General features: G+C 48.7%; 9 protein-coding genes across 9 annotated transcripts; 3 read left to right on the plus strand and 6 right to left on the minus strand.

Annotated features, from left to right (window-relative positions):
- Nucleotides 1-61: 61 nt before the first annotated feature.
- Nucleotides 62-1,114, minus strand: N7525_010055 (putative catechol dioxygenase; the record flags this gene model as incomplete). The annotated part of the gene is made up of 2 exons (XM_002560298.1): nucleotides 62-761; nucleotides 864-1,114. The coding sequence occupies 2 exons, from the start codon at nucleotides 1,112-1,114 to the stop codon at nucleotides 62-64; spliced, it is 951 nt and encodes a 316-aa protein (XP_002560344.1).
- A 910-nt stretch (nucleotides 1,115-2,024) lies between these two features.
- N7525_010056 (aromatic ring-hydroxylating oxygenase subunit alpha) lies at nucleotides 2,025-3,318 on the minus strand (the record flags this gene model as incomplete). The annotated part of the gene is made up of 2 exons (XM_002560299.1): nucleotides 2,025-2,439; nucleotides 2,492-3,318. The coding sequence occupies 2 exons, from the start codon at nucleotides 3,316-3,318 to the stop codon at nucleotides 2,025-2,027; spliced, it is 1,242 nt and encodes a 413-aa protein (XP_002560345.1).
- A 1,142-nt stretch (nucleotides 3,319-4,460) lies between these two features.
- Nucleotides 4,461-5,228, minus strand: N7525_010057 (FMN-binding negative transcriptional regulator; the record flags this gene model as incomplete). Its single annotated transcript, XM_002560300.1, has 1 exon — nucleotides 4,461-5,228. The coding sequence occupies one exon, from the start codon at nucleotides 5,226-5,228 to the stop codon at nucleotides 4,461-4,463; it is 768 nt and encodes a 255-aa protein (XP_002560346.1).
- Nucleotides 5,229-7,078: 1,850 nt separating this feature from the next.
- Nucleotides 7,079-8,564, minus strand: N7525_010058 (uncharacterized protein; the record flags this gene model as incomplete). Its single annotated transcript, XM_002560301.1, has 2 exons — nucleotides 7,079-8,313; nucleotides 8,426-8,564. 2 exons carry the CDS (start codon nucleotides 8,562-8,564, stop codon nucleotides 7,079-7,081), a joined length of 1,374 nt encoding a protein of 457 aa, XP_002560347.1.
- Nucleotides 8,565-9,346: 782 nt separating this feature from the next.
- N7525_010059 (putative nucleolin protein Nsr1) lies at nucleotides 9,347-10,969 on the minus strand (the record flags this gene model as incomplete). The annotated part of the gene is made up of 1 exon (XM_002560302.2): nucleotides 9,347-10,969. The coding sequence occupies one exon, from the start codon at nucleotides 10,967-10,969 to the stop codon at nucleotides 9,347-9,349; it is 1,623 nt and encodes a 540-aa protein (XP_002560348.2).
- Nucleotides 10,970-11,849: 880 nt separating this feature from the next.
- Nucleotides 11,850-13,756, plus strand: N7525_010060 (dolichyl-P-Glc:Man(9)GlcNAc(2)-PP-dolichol alpha-1,3-glucosyltransferase ALG6; the record flags this gene model as incomplete). The annotated part of the gene is made up of 3 exons (XM_061214946.1): nucleotides 11,850-12,087; nucleotides 12,141-12,303; nucleotides 12,373-13,756. 3 exons carry the CDS (start codon nucleotides 11,850-11,852, stop codon nucleotides 13,754-13,756), a joined length of 1,785 nt encoding a protein of 594 aa, XP_061067458.1.
- Nucleotides 13,757-14,080: 324 nt separating this feature from the next.
- On the minus strand, nucleotides 14,081-14,480 carry N7525_010061 (copper metallochaperone COX17; the record flags this gene model as incomplete). Its single annotated transcript, XM_002560304.1, has 3 exons — nucleotides 14,081-14,221; nucleotides 14,282-14,343; nucleotides 14,453-14,480. The coding sequence occupies 3 exons, from the start codon at nucleotides 14,478-14,480 to the stop codon at nucleotides 14,081-14,083; spliced, it is 231 nt and encodes a 76-aa protein (XP_002560350.1).
- Nucleotides 14,481-14,875: 395 nt separating this feature from the next.
- Nucleotides 14,876-16,135, plus strand: N7525_010062 (GTPase-activating protein RNA1; the record flags this gene model as incomplete). Its single annotated transcript, XM_002560305.2, has 1 exon — nucleotides 14,876-16,135. One exon carries the CDS (start codon nucleotides 14,876-14,878, stop codon nucleotides 16,133-16,135), a length of 1,260 nt encoding a protein of 419 aa, XP_002560351.2.
- A 6,074-nt stretch (nucleotides 16,136-22,209) lies between these two features.
- Nucleotides 22,210-23,418, plus strand: N7525_010063 (uncharacterized protein; the record flags this gene model as incomplete). The annotated part of the gene is made up of 2 exons (XM_002560319.2): nucleotides 22,210-22,745; nucleotides 22,806-23,418. The coding sequence occupies 2 exons, from the start codon at nucleotides 22,210-22,212 to the stop codon at nucleotides 23,416-23,418; spliced, it is 1,149 nt and encodes a 382-aa protein (XP_002560365.2).
- Between the last annotated feature and the right edge of the window lie 318 nt (nucleotides 23,419-23,736).

A 23,736-nucleotide genomic window follows, 5' to 3' on the forward strand; every position in this document is an offset into this window, starting at 1 on the left:
CAAGTAAATGCTATATGTACATGAGTCATGTCGAACGCCGTCCCAATTTGTGCAATCCACCTCAAAGCTTTCCTTGGGCCTCCTTGGCCGCCTTGGCGTGACGCTCGAAAGAGGACACGGGCGGAGCGGAGTTGGGGTTGGGGTGGTGCTTCTTGAGGGCCATCTTGACATTGTATTCCAAGTCGAGAGTGGCCTTGGGGTCGTTGGTCTTGGGCTTGAAGTCCACGACGAGATCATCCTTGACCGCGAAGACGGAGTCGATGGCGAGATGGGGGTCGTCGCTGGGGTAGATCTGGTTGATGACAGTGGCGTATTCGGGGTGGGTGATCATGAGGTGGATGTGAGCGGGACGCATGGGCGAGCGGTCCATGAGTTTGAGAAGGACACCGGCGGGGCCGTCGGTGGGCAGGGAGTAGGGAGTGGGGTGGTAGCAGTACCAGTTGAATTCTCCCTTCTCGTTTGATCGGAACTTGCCGCGGAGGTTGTTGTCGGACTGGGTGGGGTCCTGGAAATCGTATTGGCCGTTGGCTGAGGCTTGCCAGATGTCGAGGACGGCGCCGACGATCGGCTTGCCGGTCTCCATGTCCCTAAGGACACCGTGCATAAAAGTGACACGGCCATGGGGATTAGGGTCCTGGATGATGCTGTCGCCGAGAGCGCGGAAGGGGGCGTTGGGAGACCAGAAGGGGCCGAGAATGACGTTGGAGGTAGGGGAGACACCGTCCTCGGTGACGATCTTGTTGGCGATCTCATCGACGAGACTATGAAATCAGTTAGCTTCCATTTTTGTTTTCTCGGTTTTCTCCATTTTTATTTTTCTTTGCGCAAATAAAAATAAAAATAAAGTCAGATGCGAAACTTACGACTCGAGGCCGATCACGTCACAGATACGGTGGCCTTCATTGCGGATAGGAGTGCTAATCTGGCCGATAGAGTTGATGAACTCAACGCCGAGCATCCACTCGGCAGAGGTCAGTTCAACCTCCCGAGCGAAATCATGAATGTGCTTAATAAGAGAACCCAAGACCACGCGAGCGCGCTCGGGGGTGTTGGGGCCCATGCCATTGATGACAGAGGGGGTGAAGTTGGGGTCGAACTGGCGTGTGGGAGACATAGTGTATGATTTTGAAGATAGTTAAAAATTAAAGAGGTCAACTCAGGGCGACCTTTCCAGGTCTATATACATGGCGAACGGCATATCGTTCGGCTGGTGATGGATGTGGGGAAATCGCAACGGTGCCAACCGCGCAGAAATCCCGTTGCCACCTGCCGAATGTTGTGATCGCGTGAATCCCAGATGGTCCCATACTGGCATCGGTCAGCCCTCAACAGCCGAGTGGCGGCTCGTCCCCTAATATACCAGCGCGGGGTGGCCGGGGTAGCTCTTATCCGCGGGTAAGCCCCGGGAGGTGCATATCCGTTTTCACCGCCTTTTGATTGGTTCGGCTTTTGCTTTGGCTGAACTTCCGGATCACGTGCCATTATGTAATAACCTTGGAAGACATCCGGGGCCACGGATTTCCCGTATATTCTTGGGTATACTGTACGTGACCACGATGATAGCAGGTTTACCATGATGAGCAGCTCAACAATGACATAAAGTATATTACTTGTTCTTTTAGGACATGGTGGTGGTTGTTTGTTTCCGACCCTGAGCGAGCATAGAATCGTCTTCTAGCGTTATGCATCTCTATGCGGCTCTTCGAGTGAAATGCGGTTTTGGATGCAATGGTGTTCGTATATGTTAAATTCCCAGTATGACTAATATTTGATTTGATATTGAACATTATCACTGGATATCGACCGGTGTGTACATGTATGTATGTCTACATACTTTTCCTACGGTTGCACCTTACTCTTTTAGAGACCATTACTGTCTTCTTCTTGAAGACGCCAGCGCGGAAATGGTCCACTTGGTAAATAACGAGGCTAAGTCCAATTTAAGAAGTTCCAGTTCGCGTCCAAAATCATAAGCTAATCATAAAGCGATGCAACAGAAACAGAAACACTTCTTCTCACTACAATCACCAAGCCAAAACCGCTTTCTGAGCTCCACAGGCCAAAGAAGCACAAATCTGCTCATCCTTCTCACTAACCCCTGCATTGCATGACATTTTCGGTTTCGCCGGCCAGATCTCCCGCCCCTCGGATTTCTCACGCTCAAAGTGCTGCGTGATGACGTCGCGGACCGTGCTCTGGAAGAACAGTGGCGCCTTCTCATACTTGGGGTGAAGCTCACCACTGGTAAAAACATTTCGGTCGAGATTCTTCTGAGCGTTGTTGCAGAGGACTTTGTCTTCACCCATGACGCGCGCGTACATGTCACTGATAAGCTTGAAGTCGGCATCGGAGGAGTTTCGGTTTCGGTAGATTTCGTAGGCCATCTTCGAGCTTTTTGCGCTTGAGGGGAGGAATTTCTGGACCATGATAAAGTGTGGCCTGTGTATGTTAGAGGATCTTCTATAAGAAGGTTGAAACTGGGAACACTTACGAGACAACCATGGCGGACATAGGGAAGTAGTAGGTACTTGCTGTATAGAGGCCCTTCTCGATTTGCTCTGGCGTAGACTCGCAATGGTGTTGGATGTGTCCATCTTTCAGATCGCTGTCGAAAGATTCCATGTTGAGGAATGCAGGAATATCGGCGTGTGTCGTAGGGCAGTGGTAGCATTCGTTGAAATTATCAGCCAGAATCTTCCAGTTATAGTCACCCTCGAGGGCATAATCGTGGTCGAAATCGTAGTTATCGAAATTGTAGGCTTTATACCGTTCTTGCTTGTCGACGTCCCGGAAATGTTCCTCCCACGACACTTCTGGGACTTCATTCGCATCCATGTTTACCCAGATAAAGCCATTGACGTCGACCTTAAGATGGATTCTGAAAAGTCCGTTCTGCTCTTTGTCGAAGTCGCTGAGCTCTTGGTAGTTCGTAGCTTTCGCAAGTTTGCCATTCAGTCCGTAAGACCAGCCATGGTATCGGCAAGCGAGGATTTTGGAATTTCCGGAACCCTCTTTCTCGACTACAGGGTACGCACGGTGTCTGCACACGTTGTGGAATGCGTTGATGTCGCCCTGTCGGTCACGAGTGATGATGAAGTCGAAACCTGCAAGCTCGTAGCGGAGCCAGTCGCCAGTGTTCTTCAACCGCATGCTGTGGGTGATGAAGAGCCACCTCTTCGAAAATATGGCTCGACGCTCCAACTCATACATCTCTGGTGAAGTGTACCATGATGCAGGCAAGGCACGGACTGGGGAAGCTTTAGTGTCTTCTTTGGAGGCAGGGGCATTAAAGCCAAAGTAGTTGAGCATTGAAGCCATGAAGAAGTAATAAGAAGGTACAATGGAGAATGCCTTGTAGTCTTTGTTGGCTCAACTGGTCATAATCAGGATTCCTTTTTATATGCTTGAAAGAACTTGATATTGAACTGGTAGCCATGTCTATACTCCGATCATATGGACGGCCTGGATCCAATTTGGTAGGGCAAACCCATCGCGAGGCGGGTGGATGTTCCAAGAACAGATATCGAACCCGCCAATCCGCCACCACAGTACTACAATGTGTACTAAAAACAGGTTGATTTAACGCCATGATGTATTATTGAGTCAAAACGTTATCAAACCCGACATTTACTCAGGCGCACACTCGGGCAGATATCTCGTAGTCCATGCTATAGCGGGTTTGCTAGAGCTGGTCATGCATACTTCGAACGCCGGTCGGGTTCTACGGCCAATTGAAGTTCGCATAAATAAGCTGCATGGGAACTATTGTTGAGCTATATTATTGCCGATGGAATCACGAGGACTCGGGTTTCTCAAATTGTGGAGATGAGTGACTCTTACAGAAAACAACATTCTTGACCAGTATGGAGGGCCGCGCATCGTTCTGGGTTCCTTATCTTGTTTGGTGTTTGACAGAACGAAAAATGAGAATCTTCCGTCTTGTCTAGATTTAGAGTCCGAACGGATTGTTTTAGGATAAGTGGGGGGCTATAGAAGATCGAGGTGATACATATAGCCCATAGAACAATGTGGCTGGAAGGACACGTCGCAAGACTTTGTATCACCTACATATAGTTTGCAAATGTTCGAGTATTGTTATTGTAAACGAGAGAATCTAGAACATATACCAGGTCATAGCAAACATTGAACACAGGAGTTGTCCCTCCCGAGGCCGTGATGCAACTGTCTTTCCGTTTTAGGCTCACCCCTCGCCGCTTTTGCTCCAGCAGACCCCTCTCACCAACCACGTCAGTGAGCATTATGTGACTAAAGAGACAACCATTAATCGTCCTATTCATCGTCACGTTTTTCTCTCTTTTAGTCGTATTCACATAAATCGTCTTTGGCGGAAAGTAAGTTTCAGGGCCAGCAGACAAAACATACACTGTACTGTCACGATCTACTGGTGATTTCCATGGAACTAGCTTTGGATAATGCGATGTTGAATCTTCATTCCAGCATCAAAGGTCTCGCTTCTTCGCCTCACGCAGTTCGGCTCGCTCTTTCACTAGATTCGAAATCGCATTGCCGGTATCGCCTCCTAACTTCGCGAATCCCTGGATCACACCCTCACGGTCCCCGGGCCGCATTTCCTGGCTCATCTTGAACTTCCCCTGAAGCTTGGTGATTCGAATCTCAATCCCAACAATGTTCTTCTTCAGCAAGTCAGTGTACGACTTAGGCGCCTCGGACACCTCCCACGGCTCTGGTGACTCGCCACCAGTGTACCCCATGATTGATTTTTCCGTATGCTGCGAGAGATCATGCAGTTGTTTGGCGAGGAATTCGCCAGTCTCGGATGTTTTGGAATCATAGTATAGCGACATCTTGCCGTAGGCCTGGACGGCGGAGTAATTCCATGTGGGCACGACCTTCCCTGTATCTGGCTTTGTCTCGACGTAGAATTTCGGAGTCACGTAATGGTCGTGTTTGCCATTGAAGAGCACTAGGACGTCGTCGTCGAGTTCAAGGACGTTCGGGGGCTTGTTATCCACGGCCTCCATCATCGTCTTCACTTGAGGATTCTGCTTGGCGATGTGTGCGCGGAGATAGGGATCTGTTTTGCCCGTTTCCTCTGGGAAATCCACCACAAATGGGGCATGGGTGCACTGCAGGAAGTCTTGCTGGGAGGAGTTCATGCCGGTGATTAAAACCCCGAGTGGGTTTTGCCGGATGAAATGGAGCAAGGCCTCTTTGTCTTTCTCCTCATGGGCGCTTTGGAAGAACATTTTGAATAGCAGCTGGAAGGTAGGAGTCAGAGTATGGAGTTGGAGGACGAAAAGGCGTGAAGACAATTGTGTAGGAACAAAATGACTCAAATCAAGCCCACCGAATCTCACATTATCGTATCGGTGATTTGTTATCAGTGGCCAAGGATTCGTCCGCTAAAGGCATGTCCAACCGGCACCTGCAGAGTCCCGGGAAGGTGCAGGCACTTTTGACATTTCCCCACCGGATTATAAAATGCCCGAGAAAAGGCCTTTGCGAATTCACGTATGATTCTGATTACATCCATTATTGATAGTTGAAGAACCTGATATTCATGCCAGAAAAGAAAAACAGTGTTGTCCTGGATTGTAGCAGTCTAACTCCTTTTGGCTAGCATCATTCACAGGGACCAGATTAGGTATAGCGTAACATACCTACATTGGCATATGCCGAGCTGCTATTGGCTACCCCTGTTGGTGATCCACTTTACTCAATCTAGGTACAAAATACAGAACATAAGGCCATACTTTAATTTGTTTCATTCGCTCGAGCCACAGAGGATCTTTCTGCTGACAATATCAAAGTCAATTTACCCAATAGTGTCTATGAAGGCGATATCTGCGCCTGTGTTTGACTTGATCATGCTCACTTTACGAGACTTAAAGACTTACAACTATTCTTTTTTTGTCAAGCATCCTGCGATAGTTGCGGGGATCGGAAGAAACATACGGAAGTGATGAATGTTTCCAGTGAGGTGCAACTCATACGATTTAAGCTATCGGGAAGTGGCGATATGGAAGGGATGCATGAATGTAGCTATTTCCAGCCCGTGTCTCTTGCTTGTGGTTTGTCTATACAGATAGTTTCTGTCACTTTCACATACGAGCAGCAGTGAGTTTACTTATATACTTTCCAAAATGGTGCGAAGAACGTCGATTTTAGGATCTTTAGTGTGGTGGATACCGTGGGAGCTTGCCTGGTGCAAAGTCAACTCTAGACGCGCTATGGTCTTCTGGGGGGCTAGCCGAATTGGGTAGATCTAAGAAGCCCGGGTCCGCTATATACCTTAATCTATCAGAACTGACTTACCCTAGTCGTACCTTTGCCAGGTCTTTCTTTTTAATGGACCAATCTGCCTTGGTTTAAGAAATTGTCAGCACGAGCAACGCATAACTGAGAGGCAAGGTCCAGCCTCATCAGTTATGATTCTCAAAGTAGGGAACGAAACATAAGTCCCGATGATAGAAGGAAGATTGAAACCATCGATCTGCCAGGTTCATGCGTTGACATTGGGGCTGTCTGGTATTATGATGTGACATTAAAAACCACCCACCACCCAGGGCAAGTAGCACTGCTGAGGAGGTTGCCCCTGGCTGCAGAGTATGTATGTTGTGTTGAGATATGAGAGTTAAAATATAGGTCTTGAGACACTATCAGCAAATGTGGGTTAGGTATCAACCGAGTCCAATTTTGTAACAGAATCATTCATTCGATATATAAGATAGGGCGGTAAAATGAGGGTATAGATTTGAACGCCGTAACAAATTGCCAAAAAACAAAGGACATCATAGAAGCCTTAAAGGGTCCAGAACCAAGACTCCATCGCTCCAAAGCAGAAGCCACATGCGTAAAAACATAAAGACCGGTTTTTGATTGTCAGCAGGTCGTCAGACCTCCCCGCATATAACGACCGAATCCCACTGACTTAGTCAATGGGATTAAAGTAGAATATCAATCAACTAGAGAAAACGCGAGGATGTTCTGGCATGCGGGTCCACGTTCAGAAACATGAACGCAGCTCGATCGGCACATCTTCTTATAGTCGACATCATAATTCGTCGAGTTCATCTTCGCCATTCGTCATGGAGAATTACATTGATGCAAGACTAGCAGATCCTGCAGCCGCAGATCCCCAGCGCAGTTTTCGGAGTCCGCCGCGAACCGCTTCTTGGCCACACCCTACCGAAGGGCGAGGGCCAGGAACACCATCTCCCATCATTCCCACCTCAGCTCGCCCGACCTCACGGCCGATCATATAACCCGCGGAAAAGCTGATTGCGGAGAATAGAACGACGACCCCGGCGCTGATGACCCATGTCATGATTGTGGGGCTGACAGTCGCTGCTGGATCTGTCATGCTCACGCGACGACTCTTCTTCGAGGCAGTACCACGGTCTTTAGGGGAACTTGAACGACGCTTTGCTTTGGCGACAGCCGGGTCAGATGATACCGCTGGTGCTCTTGCGTGTCTCTGTGGTGCTCCTATTGACGGACCTGATTCTGGATACCGCGGCGAGGATGAGGTCACTTCATCGCTGCTCTCCTCTCCCATAGCAACTGAAGCACCTACTAGTCGGAATGAAGCTGGTTGACCGGCTTCAGAGGGAGCAGCTGGGGTTGGTGACGGTCGATTGTCATTCTTTGGAAGGCCTCTGGCGGCAGCCGCACATGAAAGAAGTGTTGATAGGCTGGCACGAAGGGCAGCATCGTGGTCGGCATGATGGGAAGGGGAAATCATATTGTAAGGGCTGTGTTGGTATTGAGCTCTCCGCGATGATTGTGGACTAGGGTAAGATCCTCTTCGAGAGGCACGGTGACTAGAGGTAGACGGGACATTGGGTTGAGAACGCCGCGCGGTCCATCCGGGTTCTGACCTTGCAGGTGGGTGTGTGAATATGTTTGGTTGAGGTACGAAAGGTGACGGGCTGATGCCCATCCCCAAGGCAGTAGAAGTATCATCTTCATCATCGCTAGGGGCAGCATCCGAACCTGAGGAGGGAGGTGCAGAGCGCGCAGATAATGCAGCCGGGAGCGTTGGGCGGATTATATCTTCATTCGAGCTGCTGAGAACACGATCAGACTCACTCTCGCTCTCCTCGTATTCCTCCTGACTGCTATTGGCTTGGCTGGCATCGCGCGATGCATAGTCCACCTGGGCTGTGGTGATAGCAGCAAGATGTTGTAGACGGCGTCGCCGATTGCGGCGCTGGTGCGCTCTCCCTTCGCCATACTCGACCTGTAAGCCAGTGGTGATTATATCTTCATTCGTAGCAGCAGAGGAGAAGGAGGAAGAGGACGGTTGCGAGGACACGTCAATCCAAGAATCTATGTAGTATCGTAGTGAGTACATTATGGAGACCTGACAGCAATTTTGTATGCATATTGAAAGTGCACCGGCAGGGGAGGTACCAGTCGGATTATAAAAAGGACCACATACCCTCTGATCTCATGGGCACCGCACCAGATGGCTGGGGCTGACCGTTATCTCGAAGCGGCTGATGGCCATCACGCGTCATCCGACTTGCGGCTCTAGGCTCGCGCGCCTGACCCAGCAGGTCGCAGTGATTTGGTTGCATAGCCAGAAGGTTGAAGGAATATGAAAGCAGAATATGCGAGGAGACGGTGTCTGAACAGAAATATAGAAGAGAGGGGATCAGGCCACTCTGGAGTACAAGAGAGCGGTCAACGTGGGGGGGGAGGTGATCTTATCAAATGTGGAGTCGACGATCACTGATGCCCAAAACACTTCATACTCCTTCCCGCACACAGGAACCAGGAGTTAAAAAGAGTTAAAAGGAACTAAAATAGATAGATTAATATTGGCAAACGGAAAAGAAGACAAAAGGAAGATGAAGAGAGCCCTAGGTGGAAAGATTCGAAATGATGAGGTGATCAGCAGACCGAACAGGTGATTTGCAGCCCGTGACGAGGCAAAAGGGCGAAAGATGATGTGAGGGGTTGCCAGTGACCAATGGAGAATATCGAAGTTCTTATTGTAGAATATGAGGATTCCAAAAGCTCGCAGAGACCACCTTTCATCAAGACTGGGATGGAAGAAGCAGAAATCAATGAATCAACGTCCTTACCTATAGCTAGTAGGCAAAACAAAGGATGCGGGGAAGGCGGCTTCCAGTGGCAATATACTGACCCATAGTTTCACAACACAAGATGGAAAAAGCGGATGAAGTTGAAGATTGACCAGAATGAAAATTGAAATGACGTATCAAATTAAAGATACCTGAGCTAAGATCATATTACACATAATTAAACACGAACTTTTTTCTCTCAAAGAGAACCTGAAACCCATGGACACCAATATGTTGCGGAAATCAAACGTATGCAGTGAAGAACATCAAGTTTAGAAGGTGACCTTGGTACCCTTGTACTCAGGGATGGAGCCCTTACCCTTGTTAAGGGCACCACCACGGCCGCCACGGTCACCGAAGCCACCGCGGCCACCGCGACCACCACCACCACGTCCACCGAAACCACCACCACCGCGACCGCCGAAGCCACCACGGCCACCGCCGCGACCACCACCACGGCCGCCGAAGCCACCACGGTCACCACCGGCAGGACGGGGAGTAGAGAAGTCGAGACGGACGGCACGGCCCTCGAGCTCGTGGCCGTTGAGAGCACCGTGGGCAGCCTTGGCCTCATCGATGGAAGAGAACTGAACGTAACCGAAGCCCTTGGGACGGCCGGTCTCCTGCTCAGTGGGGAGACGGATTCCGAGAACGGAGCCGTGGGCGCCGAAGACCTCGTGGAGAGCATCCTCAGTAGCGCTGAAGGGAAGGTTGCCAACGAAGAGAGTGTCGCTCTCGGGGCTGGTCTGGTCACCGTAGGAACGAGCACGGTCCTGGGTACGATCCTGCTGGGGGTTGGCCTGACGGGGAGCGGCGTAGTCGAGGTTGATGGTGCGGCCATCAAGATCAGTACCCTTCTTGGCCTCCATGGCCTTGGCGGCATCGGCAGCGCTGGTGTACTCAACGTAGCCGAAACCACGGGAGCGGCCAGACTCGCGGTCGGTAACGATGCGGACACCGGAGAGCTCACCGAACTCGGAGAACTCACGCTGGAGCCACTCCTCGTCGACGTTCCAGGACAGGTTACCAATGAACAGGTTGGCGGAAGCACCCTCGGGAGCATCCTCGGTCTTGGACTTCTTGGCAGCGGCGGCAGGCTCTTCATCAGCCTTGCGCTTCTTGGAGACAGGGGTTTCCTCAGAGTCAGAGTCAGAGTCAGAGCTGTCAGAGTCGGAACCAGACTCGGAGTCGGAAGAGGCCTTCTTGGCCTCGGACTCGGACTCAGACTCAGAGTCGGAAGAATCGGAAGACTCAGCCTTAGCAGCAGCCTTCTTCTCGGTCTTCTTAGGGGCGGGCTTCTCCTCCTCGGACTCAGACTCAGAGGAGTCAGAGTCGGAAGAGTCGGAAGACTCAGCCTTAGCAGCGACCTTCTTCTCGGCCTTCTTAGGAGCGGGCTTCTCCTCCTCGGACTCGGACTCGGAGTCAGAGTCAGAGTCGGAAGAGTCGGAAGACTCAGCCTTAGCAGCAGCCTTCTTCTCGGTCTTCTTAGGGGCGGGCTTCTCCTCCTCGGACTCAGACTCAGAGTCGGAAGAGTCGGAAGAGTCGGAAGACTCAGCCTTAGCAGCGACCTTCTTCTCGACCTTCTTCTCGGTCTTCTTCTCGGTCTTCTTAGGAGCGGGCTTCTCCTCCTCAGACTCAGACTCGGAGCTTGAGCTGGAGGAAGCATCCTTCATATCCTCATCGGACTCAGACTCGGACTCGGAGGAGCTGGGAGTAGGCTCCTTCTTCTTGTTCTTCTTGGAGGCCTTCTCCTTGGAGGCGACCTTGCTGGCAATAGCCTTGCTCTTGGCAGCGGGGGACTGGGAAGCCTTGGTGACACCGGCATCCTTGACCTTGTTCAAGGCCTTGCTGGCCTTGTTGGCCTTATCGGCACCCTTGGTAGATGTCTTGGACATATTGAACTGCAGGAACGAAAAAATGTTAGCTATTGCTCCTGAATATAATTGAGGGAACTCAGGGAGAGGGCTTGGGAGGCTGGCTTGTAGCTTGGGTAGGGTGGCACATACTGTAGTGACAAGTGAAATTCTTGTAGTATGTGCGGCAAAGCCCACGATCCCTCAAAGCACCCGTGTATTGGATGTGTAAAATGGAACAACAGCCCTCAGAAGAACTGCCAGAGTGAACTAAATCACAGCTGGACGTTAACCCACTACCCACGGACGGACAAGTTTTCAAGCCCACAAGCAATAGACAGCCAATACTGTCTAGAATATGTAACCCACGAGGAAGATGTCCCACAGAGCCCACAGAATAGATGTATGTCAAGCCCACAGCCCTCAGAGTGATAAGAAGCCCACAGAGTATCCGAACGAACTTACGAGATAGAACCCACGCGACTGCGTTAGTTAGTGTGTAGAAATCTCTTGGATAGAGATGATATAAGTAAAGCAACCTGAAACAGACTGCTTTTGGAAGGGGAATAAAATAAAAGTAGAGAGGATGGGAAGAAGAAGAGAAAGGAAAAAGCGAAGAGCTGGGGGACCATCAGCTCTGATAAGGAAAATTTTCTGAAAAAAAAAATTCGGAGGCTGGCAGAACCATTCCGCCTGCCTTTAGTGGTTAGACCAGGCACTTAGCCCCTAGACTATGTGGGTACCTGTCCAGTGACTGTTGACGACTCACAATCGCATGTCGATTGGCGGTGTCCTCTGCTTTTGCTACGTTGTACCTACTACATCAATTCTTCTACTATCACTGCTTCTCGTTCATACTGTTCGACTCTTCTTTGGCTCAACATTCGATGGGACGATAAGTTGTCCTTCGGCCTTTATCGTGATGGCCCCTCCGACACCCTCTTCCCACCGCCCTCGCAAGAAGAGAAAGATTGCGACCTCCCCCAGCTCCAACAATAATTTGATCTTGGATCTAGGCGAGGGGAAGCAATCCCCAGCATTTCCACTGGTCTCATTTTTGTGGGCTGCTCGCGCCGGTGTCTCTCAATGGCTGATTCTCCCACTTGTCCTCATGGCAGTTGGCCTGTTCCGATGGGCTGTGAGCTTATGGGGCTACTCCGGTATGCGACATTGTCTCTCTTTGGAGGTAGTTACAACAACTAATACCTTCTAGGCTTCCGTGTCCCGCCGATGCACGGTGATTTCGAGGCGCAACGCCATTGGATGGAAATTACCACACATTTGCCTTTGGCGAAGTGGTACATATACGATCTGCAGTACTGGGGTCTCGATTATCCACCATTGACCGCATATCACAGCTGGTTACTCGGAAAGATGTATGTTTCATTATCTACCATTAGTCGTAGAATCTCCATGGCCTCCTGCTGACATGGCGGCTTGTACAGTGGCTCCGCCTTTGATCCAAGTTGGTTTGCCCTAGACGCCTCCCGAGGATTCGAGGACCCACGTTTGAAAGTATACATGCGCGCCACCGTCGTTGTCTCTGAATACTTCGTGTTCATCCCGGCCGTGGTCAATTTCCTTCGCCGCTACACTCGGATGCAGGGTGTTCATGCGTGGTCCGCCTCAATCGCTCTGGTGGCAGTCCTCCTTCAGCCAGCGAATATCCTCATCGACCATGGCCATTTCCAATACAACACAGTGATGCTGGGATTGGTGGTTGCGAGCTTGGACGCTATCTTGGCGGGGCGTATGCTCTGGGCTTGCATTTTCTTCGTTGGTGCACTGGGATTCAAGCAGATGGCGTTATACTATGCACCAGTCATGTTCGCCTATCTTCTCGGGGTCTGCACATTCCCTCGGATTAATATCCCCCGCCTTATCAGCATAGCCCTTGTCACATTAGCTTCTTTTGCTTTGCTGTTGGCCCCTGTTATGGTCGGTGCCTCCAATGCCGAAGCTCGAAAGGCATTTGCATCTTCTCCGTTGCCGCCTATGTTGCACGCACTTCCTATCCAGATGAACAAGGACTCCGTTACGTATGGGCTATTGTTCCAACTAACGCAAATCATTCACCGGGTGTTCCCCTTTGCGCGGGGGCTCTTCGAAGACAAAGTTGCGAACGCTTGGTGCGCCATCCACACTTTCTACAAGCTCACCCGCTTTGATGCTACGTTATTACAGCGAGCATCGCTCGGGGCCACATTGGCGTCAATCATTGTTCCCTGTGCTATCATATTCCGCCACCCCAGGGCCTCACTTCTTCTTCCCGCTCTCTCTGCCGTCTCCTGGGGATTTTTCTTGTTCTCTTTCCAGGTTCATGAAAAGAGTGTGCTGCTGCCTCTGCTACCAATGACTCTGCTACTTGCTGGTAACGGTGGGCTGAGCAAAGAAACACGTGCCTGGGTGGGCTGGGCCAACATGCTTGGCTCATGGACCATGTACCCCCTCCTTAAGCGCGATGAGCTCCGCGTTCCTTACATAGTCATGACTTTACTTTGGGCCTATATTCTCGGTTTGCCACCCACTTCTTTCGAGACTTACCGAAGTCGGCCATCCGTGGAAGACTCCAATACCCACTTCGAGCCCAGCACTCTTACAACCCTCCTACACTTCGGATTCCATTTGGCCATGATTGCCTGGCATGTCCTTGAGGCGTTCGTGGCTCCTCCGCCCGGAAAGCCAGATCTTTGGGTGGTCTTAAATGCCCTGATCGGAGCTGGTGGTTTCGGGATTGCCTATCTGTGGTGTATGTGGAAACTATATACACAATGTCGCCAGATCAGTCGGCAGGTGACTGAGGAGGAAAGCCAGAAAAAGAAGCAGTGATCCTTTGCCTAGGTGGATGGCTCTATGATGTTCAGTGATACCCCAGATTATGTGATGATCCAAAATGAGGCAAAGGGCTACTAGCTTATTTCATTAATACGATTGATTCGATTTGGAATTCATTATTCAAGAGTTGAGACGTTGTATTGGGAAACACCCCTATCATCTGGAGTGCCAAACTCTAGATTCCAATATATGACACGAGCAAAAATGCTCTAAAAACAGACGATATCCAAAGAAAACAAAAAGAAACTCCCGCCGATGAATGCTATGGTACAATGTTGTATAGTGATAGTACAGCCGAGCCAAGGTCAGAGAGCGAGCCTAGACCTTGAAGCCAAATCCAGCCATGCACGTTTTGTACTGCTCGATCGTGGACTTGCACTCCTGCTCAGGGCTGTCGGACTTGGAGAAGAGCATGCAGTCGTCGCGAGCGGTCTTCTCGGGTTTGCAGACGCAGCAGGGCTAGAATGAAAGGCAGGGTCAATCGTTTGCGCTTGTTGGTTCGGCGGTATCGGTCCATACCTTGGGCTTCTCGGACTGAGCGGGCGGAGCGGGCGCTTGCTCGGGGGCAGCGGCGCTTTTCTCTGTAAAGAATTGTGTAAGCGGGAGTCAGGAAACTCTCTCTGATATGTAGGACTGCCGCATTGCGCAAGTATTCGGCCCAGGTAAGTGGAAAGGTATATGGGTACTTACCATTTGAGGAACCGAAGAGCCAGGACATTGTGATGGATATGCAGGATTGCTTGGCGAATATTTTAAGTAAACGAAGGACAGAAAGAGGGTGTTGTATACGGCGTTGTGAACAAGTTCTTACAGGTGACCTCCAGGGCCGACACCATCGGACATTATTAATGGCGCGTACAGCGGTACTGGTCTCTATGCTACACCGTAGTTATTTTTATTTTATTTTTTTTTTTTGTTATCAACAAACTTGCCTCTACGGGGTCGCCTCCTTTTCTGCTACACTACAGACTATTTCGGTTTTTCCTTTCTGTCCTCGGGTCTACTTTGGTCTCCTCGTTGCTTGGATATTGTCTGCCATTGGCTTAACGGGCACACTATTCTATTTTATTTCTTTTTCTTATCTCAATATCCCACTTCAACAACTACCCCGCCATGGCCCCTCCCAAGATCTTCTCCCTCGAGGGCAAAGTCCTCAAGCTCGACAGTGCAGAGGACATGAATGCGCACATTCAGCCCCTGATTGACAACACCGACCACACTGAAATCCGTCTCGGTGGAAACACCCTGGGCATTGACGCCTCCAAGCGCCTGGCCGAGGTCCTGCAGACTCAAAAGTGCCTCGAAGCTGCCTACCTCGACGACATCTTCACCGGTCGCCTCCTGACGGAGATCCCCACAGCTTTGAATTCGCTCCTTAACGCCATCCTCAAGATCCCAACCGTCCACACCGTGAACCTGAACGACAATGCTTTCGGTCTCCGAACTCAGGCCCCGCTTATCGAATTCCTCTCGCGGCACGTGCCCCTCCGCCACCTCATTTTGAACAACAATGGACTCGGCCCCGCTGCCGGATCTCAGGTGGCCGATGCGCTGTCAAAGCTGGCTGAGCGTAAGGAGGAAGCTCGCAACTGTGGCGAGGAAGTTGCGCTGCTGGAGAGTGTTGTCTGCGGACGGAACCGCTTGGAGAACGGCAGTATGGAGGCGTGGGCTCGGGCCTACAAGGCCCATGCAGCAGGCCTGAAGTCGGTTAAGATGACGCAGAACGGCATCCGATCGGAGGGTATCTCCCACTTGTTGACCCAGGGTCTCTACCACGCGCAGTCCCTGGAAGTCCTGGATCTGCAGGACAACACTTTCACCAATGTTGGCTCCACTGCTCTTTCAAATGTCTTGTCCGGCTGGCCATCTCTGCGCGAGCTTGGTGTTGGTGACTGTCTGCTCTCTGCCCGTGGTGGTGTGAAGGTTGCCAAGGCTTTGGCGGAGAACAAGAACCAGAAGCTCCAGACACTGCGTCTGCAGTACAACGAGATGAAGGCGGAAGCTGTCAAGGGCTTCACTCACGCAGCCAAGACTGCGCTTCCCAGCCTCCGTCGCGTCGAGCTCAACGGAAACATCTTCTCCGAGGAAGACCCTAACATCATTGAGCTGCGTGAGCTCTTGGAGGCTCGACAGGAGGAGCACGGTACAGATGCAGACCCCGAGGGTACTTGGGGTGTTGATGAGTTGGATGAACTCGAGGAGGAAGATTCGGAAGAAGAGGAGGAAGAGGAAGAAGAGGAGGAAGAGGAGGAAGAGGCCAAGGCTGAGAAGGACCTTAGGGACGCCGACCTTGTCGAGGAAGAGAAGGTTGCTCAGAAAGATGACAAGGACGTCGATGACCTGGCCGATGTTCTCGGCAAGGCGGCTATTTAAACCTTTGAAGCTGTTGGACAATTGTCACTTCCAGAAGTACCTGCCTTCCATCACGGGCCGGATCATGGATCCAATGCCACGTTGATGTCACCAATAGCCGAGAAACCCGCGACCTCGTTGCCCTCCGGGCGATGCATGGTCCCTTTATGTGTCCACAGCCACTCACAAGCTTCGGGTATGAGGATCTGACTGACGACGCTTACGCTTTACCTTCAAAAAGACCCCCATTTGTTATACCCCCAATCCACAGTGATGAAATCCTAGCTCTGCACATAATATCCTTTGCTTTGATCCATATTCTGTTTGCATAGCCCTGGTCTCTCCGCATCTCTTCGGAGGATACACAACCATATAGATGGAATACATATCTGGACAAGCAGGACCATTCAAATCGTCATGTTTAGGAAAAGTGGTCACCAACAATCAAGTAGGTGTATATGTAAAGCTGCATATGTAGTGACCAGATTGAAGCGGCAAACGAAAACTTGCGGAATGGAAATATTCAGCCGAGCAACGAAGGGAGCCACTCGAAGCATAGCCAAGATGAGCAGGTAGCTCGGGTGCATACCATTGAGGATGCATTGGATGGAGTTCGGGGAAACTTATCGGTGTGCTCAAAGTTTGGAGCGATCGGTGAATTGGCCATTTCGGGAAGATGAGTTTCCCAGATGTTGATCTCTGCTGCGGAACAGATCAATCACACTTGTGCTGGAGTCGCAGAGCCATTTCCTTTTTTTGGCAGTCAAGCGGGTGACGAGAGCAATTTTGCGGTAGCTACCAATGAATTCTTTGAATTCGTGTACTGAGAATTTGTTGTTAACCCCGGATGTTGCAATTGCTCACTGGGCCTCGGGCACTTTGTACAGCGAAATATGATAGATCATCCAAATAGTGACGGTCAAGATTTGGAGCTGTAAAAGCCAGGATTGTCTGCAAATGATTGCTACGATAGAAAGCTGATTGGCGGCCATAGCAAAGCTAACAGCCCGAGTTCTGGTACGGAGTAGATTGAAGCTACATATGTATGTATGGAGCTCGGTAAAGTGCGCATACTGATGCATACTAATGTACCGGATATATGTAGCATGTCTGCAGTCATTAATCTGTTAAACCAGTTGACCCTATACTAGTGTACCGACTGTAAATACATGTGTACATGTATGTATACGAAACAGGCCGTTTCAGGCTAGAAGTAATGAAACCGAAATTCCAGTACTTTCGTGTAATTAGGTAGATTCCGTTGACTTACCAGAGAGAGCTGGCAAGTACTAAAGTACTAGAAAGGGCAGTTCTGGCCCAAGGCCGCCCCAAACTCGTTGCCACCACAAAGACGCAGTTTCTGTCTGAAGTCAGGCATGCACTTGTGAAGGTTAGATTTTTCTACTTGAAAAACTACACGATTCTATCCTAAGTCTGGAAGGACCTACTACAAATACTAGGGGTCAAGGCAATTGATGCAATGGCATTGAACAGCTTCCTAGGTAGCAGCTTGATAGTATTAGGTAGGATTGAGGCTAGGCACCTTGCTGCAAAGGTTATATTTCAAGTTGTACCAATTGTTTCCAGTACTTGATAAGATTTACTCGGTGTCTATATGCCCTTCATTCGATATCCTCCACTGCTCTAGATCCCCTTCCAAATTCGGCTCGACTAAAAATTGCTCCGGGACTTTTTGCTGTAACAAAGCTTGCGCAAAATCTTCGTAGGGGATCAAGTCCGGCAAAATCAGATTCTGTCTCCAACGACGCAATCCCCCACGAATGCGGTACTAAGTAAAGTATGAAGCGAGAGTCCTCCATTTTCTCAATCGTTCCAAATTGCGGCTCATAACCAAAAGTGATTGGTTAGGGGTTGGTTTTATCGTCACAAGAGACTGCCCAAACTGACTTATATTGATATAAAAGCCTGCCTCGACGAATATGCTAGCAGAGGTCAGAGTTTGGGCAGACGGCTTCTAGAAAGGGGAAAATGGAATTTAAGGTCGGCATCGAAAAGCCTAGTATAGTTAATAATTATTATCTAATCTAGAAACGGATTAATATAAACTGACCGTCTAGGTGATAGGGGACTTTTAGTATAATTAACTCTAACAATTCCTCCTCTTTATCTAGAGACTGCTAGAGGGCGTTATTAACGGAAGAAATGTGTTTAGAGTCGATGCCGGTAACCGAAGCTATATAGTTAAAATGTATCAGATAGGAATGAATATCTCGTAAGACGGCTCTAGATATACGTTAGAGACGATATAAAAAATGAGGATTTCTTTCTCACCGATTAAGGATATGTAGAAGGATATGTTCACGTTCACCCTCTGATATATAGCTTAAAGGTCGAGGTCTTCCGCCACGCACCCGAAAAGGCTACTTTATAGAGAAAGTGTACGATTCGGAGAAGTCGTTAAGAACTATATCGTAGATATCATTAGGAAGTCGAAAGTGGAAGTTATAGACGTCGCTATAGGTTATACTAATTCGATATAAGTATCTAGGCGACGAAGTCGGTCTTTTAGTAAGGAATGATACCACTCTTACTCGAATAAGCTTAGAGTAATCACCTTAGGAGTGGTGAAAAACCTTTTAGATAGTGTCCTTAGGATATTAATAACTTCACTAAGAACACGTTATAAACGTAAGTCCGGTCTTATTACCTCTACTATAACCGCTCGTTCGTGGTGATACCTAGAAGAAAATCGAGATTTTAGCATATCGGTGATCACTCCGTGGAATTGCGGGAAATAGATTCTTTCACGCGCGGAATAGTATATATTAATATGGCTATATACCCGAGCCTCCCGATTGAATCTATCGAACTCGTATATAGCATCGTTTATCGTTTCGATAGTTAGTGGTATACTAATATGATAAAGTCGTATCTTAGTATCTTACCTAGAATAGCAAGGAAACTAGTATATGATTAATCGGAGCACGAGTATAATGATTGTCCCCACTTACGACTTTGGCGATATATTTTCTGTGTCCCCTAATACGAAGCCAAAACACCTATATAGTGTTGGTATCCGATACTCTGAATTTGTCGGCCTTGGTTCCTAGTTCCCAGTTGTCGTCTTCACCACAGAAGGGTCGGAATATTTGGCCCTCAAGTTCCCTTGTTTTCAGTATGTCCGGATAACTGCCAGAGAAGAATAGGTTCATCCAAGTATCTCCTTCCTCTATAATAGGCGTTCTGGTTAAGGAAATAATTTATAGAGATGATCCTGCACTCGCTTTGAAGCTGCATGTAGATATCCTGAAGCTCTGGCTGAAGCCTTGAGACGGCAACAAGAGGGGAAGGATGTGGATGTTTCCAAGGTGCATGCCACTGCACGTGTCTCACAGGCTGTACCCACGTGTCTAGGTAGTCTATTTTTGATAGGGATCTGAGGGGCCTAAGGCCTCTAGTAGTCATACGGAGCGAAGTAGGCGTAAGCTCTCTCCGACCCGACATACATTCAATTCTTCTTCCCTTCTTCTTTATACGCCCGCTGCCTATCTCCACTGCCACGCCTAATTGTCTGCTCGCGTCGAGGTAATACCCACGCCCCGAAACGTATGCTACACTATGCCTAGCACTATATCCAGCACTATACCTCGCACCATATCCAGCGCCATACCTCGCACCGTACTCCGCACGGTACCCAACACCGAACCCAACACCGTATCCAGCACTATGCCCGGCACGTATCCACCAAAAGAAGCCCTCACTTCTCGACCAATGAAACCCCCCCCCCCCCCCCCCCCTTTTTTTTTCTATGTTGTATACGCTTCCTAGAAAGTGGACGTCTTAGGCAACCACTTCCTATGGAGTGCCTCAGGCTCCTAGTAGTAAGTAAGCCTTACAAACTACCTACCTAGGTAGGTACTTACCTAGGTAGGACGATATCCCTCCCTACTTACTATAAGACACCGCCCTCGGTATCTCCTATATCTATATAAAGCTACCTAGGTATATACTCGTCTAAATTAGGTAATTTCTCTACCTCCTATAGATATAAAATTTCGACAATAAAGCCTATTATACTATATATCTCCTAGAAATAAGAACCGTGGGTCCTGATTATGAGTTTCAACCTTCATAACTCTCTGTTGGCCCCTGATTCAACTAATAAATAGCTTGCATGAACACTAAACGCTCATTTCTTTTGCCCCTCTTGGTCGCTCTCGTGGACACAAGTCAGTAGAAAAAGGAATAGCGACGCATTTATTTTGAAAAGGGAGATTATTTTGCTTTTCGCATGTCCGAGGTCCATATTATAGGCTCCACACAGTGGTCCACTTTGTTCAATATCAACCAGTCAACGTAAAAGCCGCAAAGGAGTGTTATGGAGCAAAAACTTGGCCTATTTAAGCGCTAAAATTACCTAGTACGTAGATAGGAACCAATTAATTATTCGCATGATAGGCCTGATTCATAAAATTTTCACAAAGATATATTTTTCCGCCAACTCCGAGAGGTAGATGTAACATTGGGGAAGCTAACCGGAGGCTAAGAAAAATAAAATTACGATCCGTATGTCATCCTATCAGTGGGCGATCTAGACGATAATCGGTCTTTGTCGGAGGACCTTGTTACACAATTTTCTTTTTTTTTACCTTGTCCTGCATCTCTCTCAGTCTCCACGCACCTTTCCTACTCTTCAGTCGTATACTGTTTTCATCGATCCTATAGGAATCAACTATCGCACAGCATGCTGCTGACCATTATCAGCCTGTCCGTATTTCTTCCTAAAGCAAGAAAATGAAGTTACCAGGCTAACAGAGAAATAGCATCATCCTTGCTTTTGTCTTCATCTCCTTCATCCCTCATATATGTAATGCTTGGCTAGGCAAGAGCGCTAGAGACATTTCATTGCTCTACCTCCTGTTCAATGTTATTTGTTCCACGGAGCATGTACTTTTCGTCTTCTTTTACACCATCAATCTCCCTGTCGAGACAGGCTACTGGACTCACCATCCCCGCAATGCACTTGACTGGATAAACCTTTTCCAAGTGAGCGGTGTGTGGGCATTGTTTAATATTCTGTGAGCTCAAAACATTACGCTTCCTAAGAATCAAGAAGCGACCAAAGACTGACTAGGATGTATAGGTTGGGGCTGAACCTCTACCACAAACCTACTAGTCGCCTTCGCAAGACCTTGGTAGTAGCCATTTATATCGGCTTTCTCATTATATCCCTAGTACCTGTCATAGCAGATGCAGTTTCGGACATCTTCTGTCCTCCAGACCGTCCGAACTGCCCTGAACATGAGCGCGACGCTATCGCTCTCTTCCAAGGCCTTCATGCTGTGATTCTCCTTCCAGTATTTACAACTATACCTATTATTATAGGGATATTCAAACAAGCCCGCAGCACCCTACAAACTCAAAGTCTGACTGGGCTTAAGCTTCAAACAACGGCTTTTATACTCTCGGCTCTTTTCTGGGTCCCTAGAGTCTCTGTTCCATGGGATTTATACCTAGATGGCGGACACCCGATCATTATTATTGTTAATGCATGGTACCATATGGTTGGGTTTGTGGCTGTTGATGATGCAGTTTTTGCTGGGGGGCAAGGGGTGTTGCTGTGGTTGTCTTTGCGACAGAATATGGAGGAAGGAGAAAGAGAGCCGCTTTTGGCATGATACACCTTGAACTAAGCTCACATAAGCCTTATTAGTGACCTCGGGACCTCGGGACCTCTATCTATTTTATTCCAGAATTCTTATATAGGTCACGGTTTCAGTTTCTTCTATTTCGCCTTCTTTAGTAAATCTAATCTGTTATCTCATGTGTGCCTAGATTACTGAGGAGCTTCTCTGCCGAACCACCCCGCCTATTAGTTCAGCAGGTTTCTCTCTGTCTTTCTCTTCCCATCTTTCTCTTCTTCCCTGCTTTCCCGCTTACCCATACTCCCCACATCTCTCTTCTCTCTCTTCCTTTTTCTTTTTCTTTTTTTTTTTTTAAGGGGTAAACTGCCATGGATCCCGAACTCGTATCAAGTATCAAATATTTTGAACGTGACAGACCGTGAGATTTTCCCTACCTGTACATCGTTCAAAACTAACGAATCTCAAAGTCCGAACACGCCTAGGCTCTCCATGGAGATAGAGCCCAACAGAGTGATGTCTCTAGATAACCCGATAGGGGTTATCATCACCATCCGTCGGGCGGAAGACGACTGCAGCAATCCTTGTATCTTCCGCTGGAACATCCTACGTGATGGATGGGGTCCTTCAGGCTTTATGCTCTTTCAACACACGTCGGATGGTTTAAAGAAGGTTGAAGGAAAGCACAATTCGCCACCTCTCCAGACCTTTAGACTCACTGGATATGAAGTTGAAACTGAGGAGCTTCTTCCTGGCCAAACTCTCCGAAGAAATATAGGTCATCCGTATCCCTTCTGGGACCATTTGAACGCCGGTGAGAGATACGAGCTGTTCTGGCCGGGGGCTGAATATGCCTTATGGGCTTGGGGCACTTTGCGCGAGCACTGGGAACAAGAAATTGGGGTTAACCTAGGGCTACCCCGTGTCATCATTCCCGGAGGAGCCTGTTGTTCTCTTACCTGCGTAGAGGAGGAAGGCATTTCGATTTCTGAGCCTGATGATCCTTGCGTGGAAAAATCCAAACGAATGTGAGAATGGTTTTGATATGATTTATCGTCTTCCTTATGACTGATGTACTCCCTTTACAGCCCTGGAACCCCCTGTATAAGTGTGTTTCTAGAAGGCCCGTCGGCAATATCGAGAACAGAAAAGCTTCAAATCATGGTAAAGATTACCTACGATGGTCTGACAAATGAGGATTGCGAGGCTGTCTATGGTGATGCAAAGCCAATCATCATACACGATTACCCTTTTTCTCGTGATAACTTTCGACTACAACGATGCTGCCATAATTATGATCCGTTGAAGAAGTTGGACGACGATTCTCCGCAGTGGAAGAGTTACTTTGATGACGAACGGAATGAGGGCTGGATGATAGTAGATGAACCTGACGTTGAGGTCAACGTCACGGATTCTATGTTTTTCCGCAGCCTTCAACCCGGGGAAAGTCTTATTAGATGTGTTTCCCTTGGCTTTACCGATTTACACCCTGATACAGTGGTTGGCGACACATATCGTTACCAGTACTGGGGTGGCTGCATTGACTGGTGGACTTGGGGCGATCGCGAGGAACATGCGAACACAGTAGTGAAATTACCCTGTTGGCTGAATGATCATGTCGTCGAGCCTGCTGATAATGATGGAAGACCGGTGATAATGGTCCCCTCGTCCAATTTCGTCGAGTTCACTGCCATTGATTGATTTGAAATGGATACTCATTGGTCTCGACCTAAATGCTAGGAACTAGAATAATTTTCATTCGTCGAGGTATGTTCAAGTAAAATCATCTAAACCGATCAAGAGCAAATTGGCTATCTCCAGATTCAAGTGTCTGGTAATTTCGGATCCGTTCGATTCGCCCTCCTTTGCTAAAAGGTGGTACGAGATTGAAATTTTTTTATGGAGTCTGAGCTCACCCCCACGTTGCACTCGCCTTGTTCGAATCAAGAAAACAGCCCGGAGATTACACTTGAGCTTGAGGGTTCCACTTTAATCAAATATACCCAATATTTTGTTGCA

Source organism: Penicillium rubens (genome assembly GCF_028828025.1).
Source record: "Penicillium rubens strain IBT 27055 chromosome Unknown utg000004l_segment0_segment0, whole genome shotgun sequence".
NCBI classification, from domain to species: Eukaryota; Fungi; Ascomycota; class Eurotiomycetes; order Eurotiales; family Aspergillaceae; genus Penicillium; species Penicillium rubens.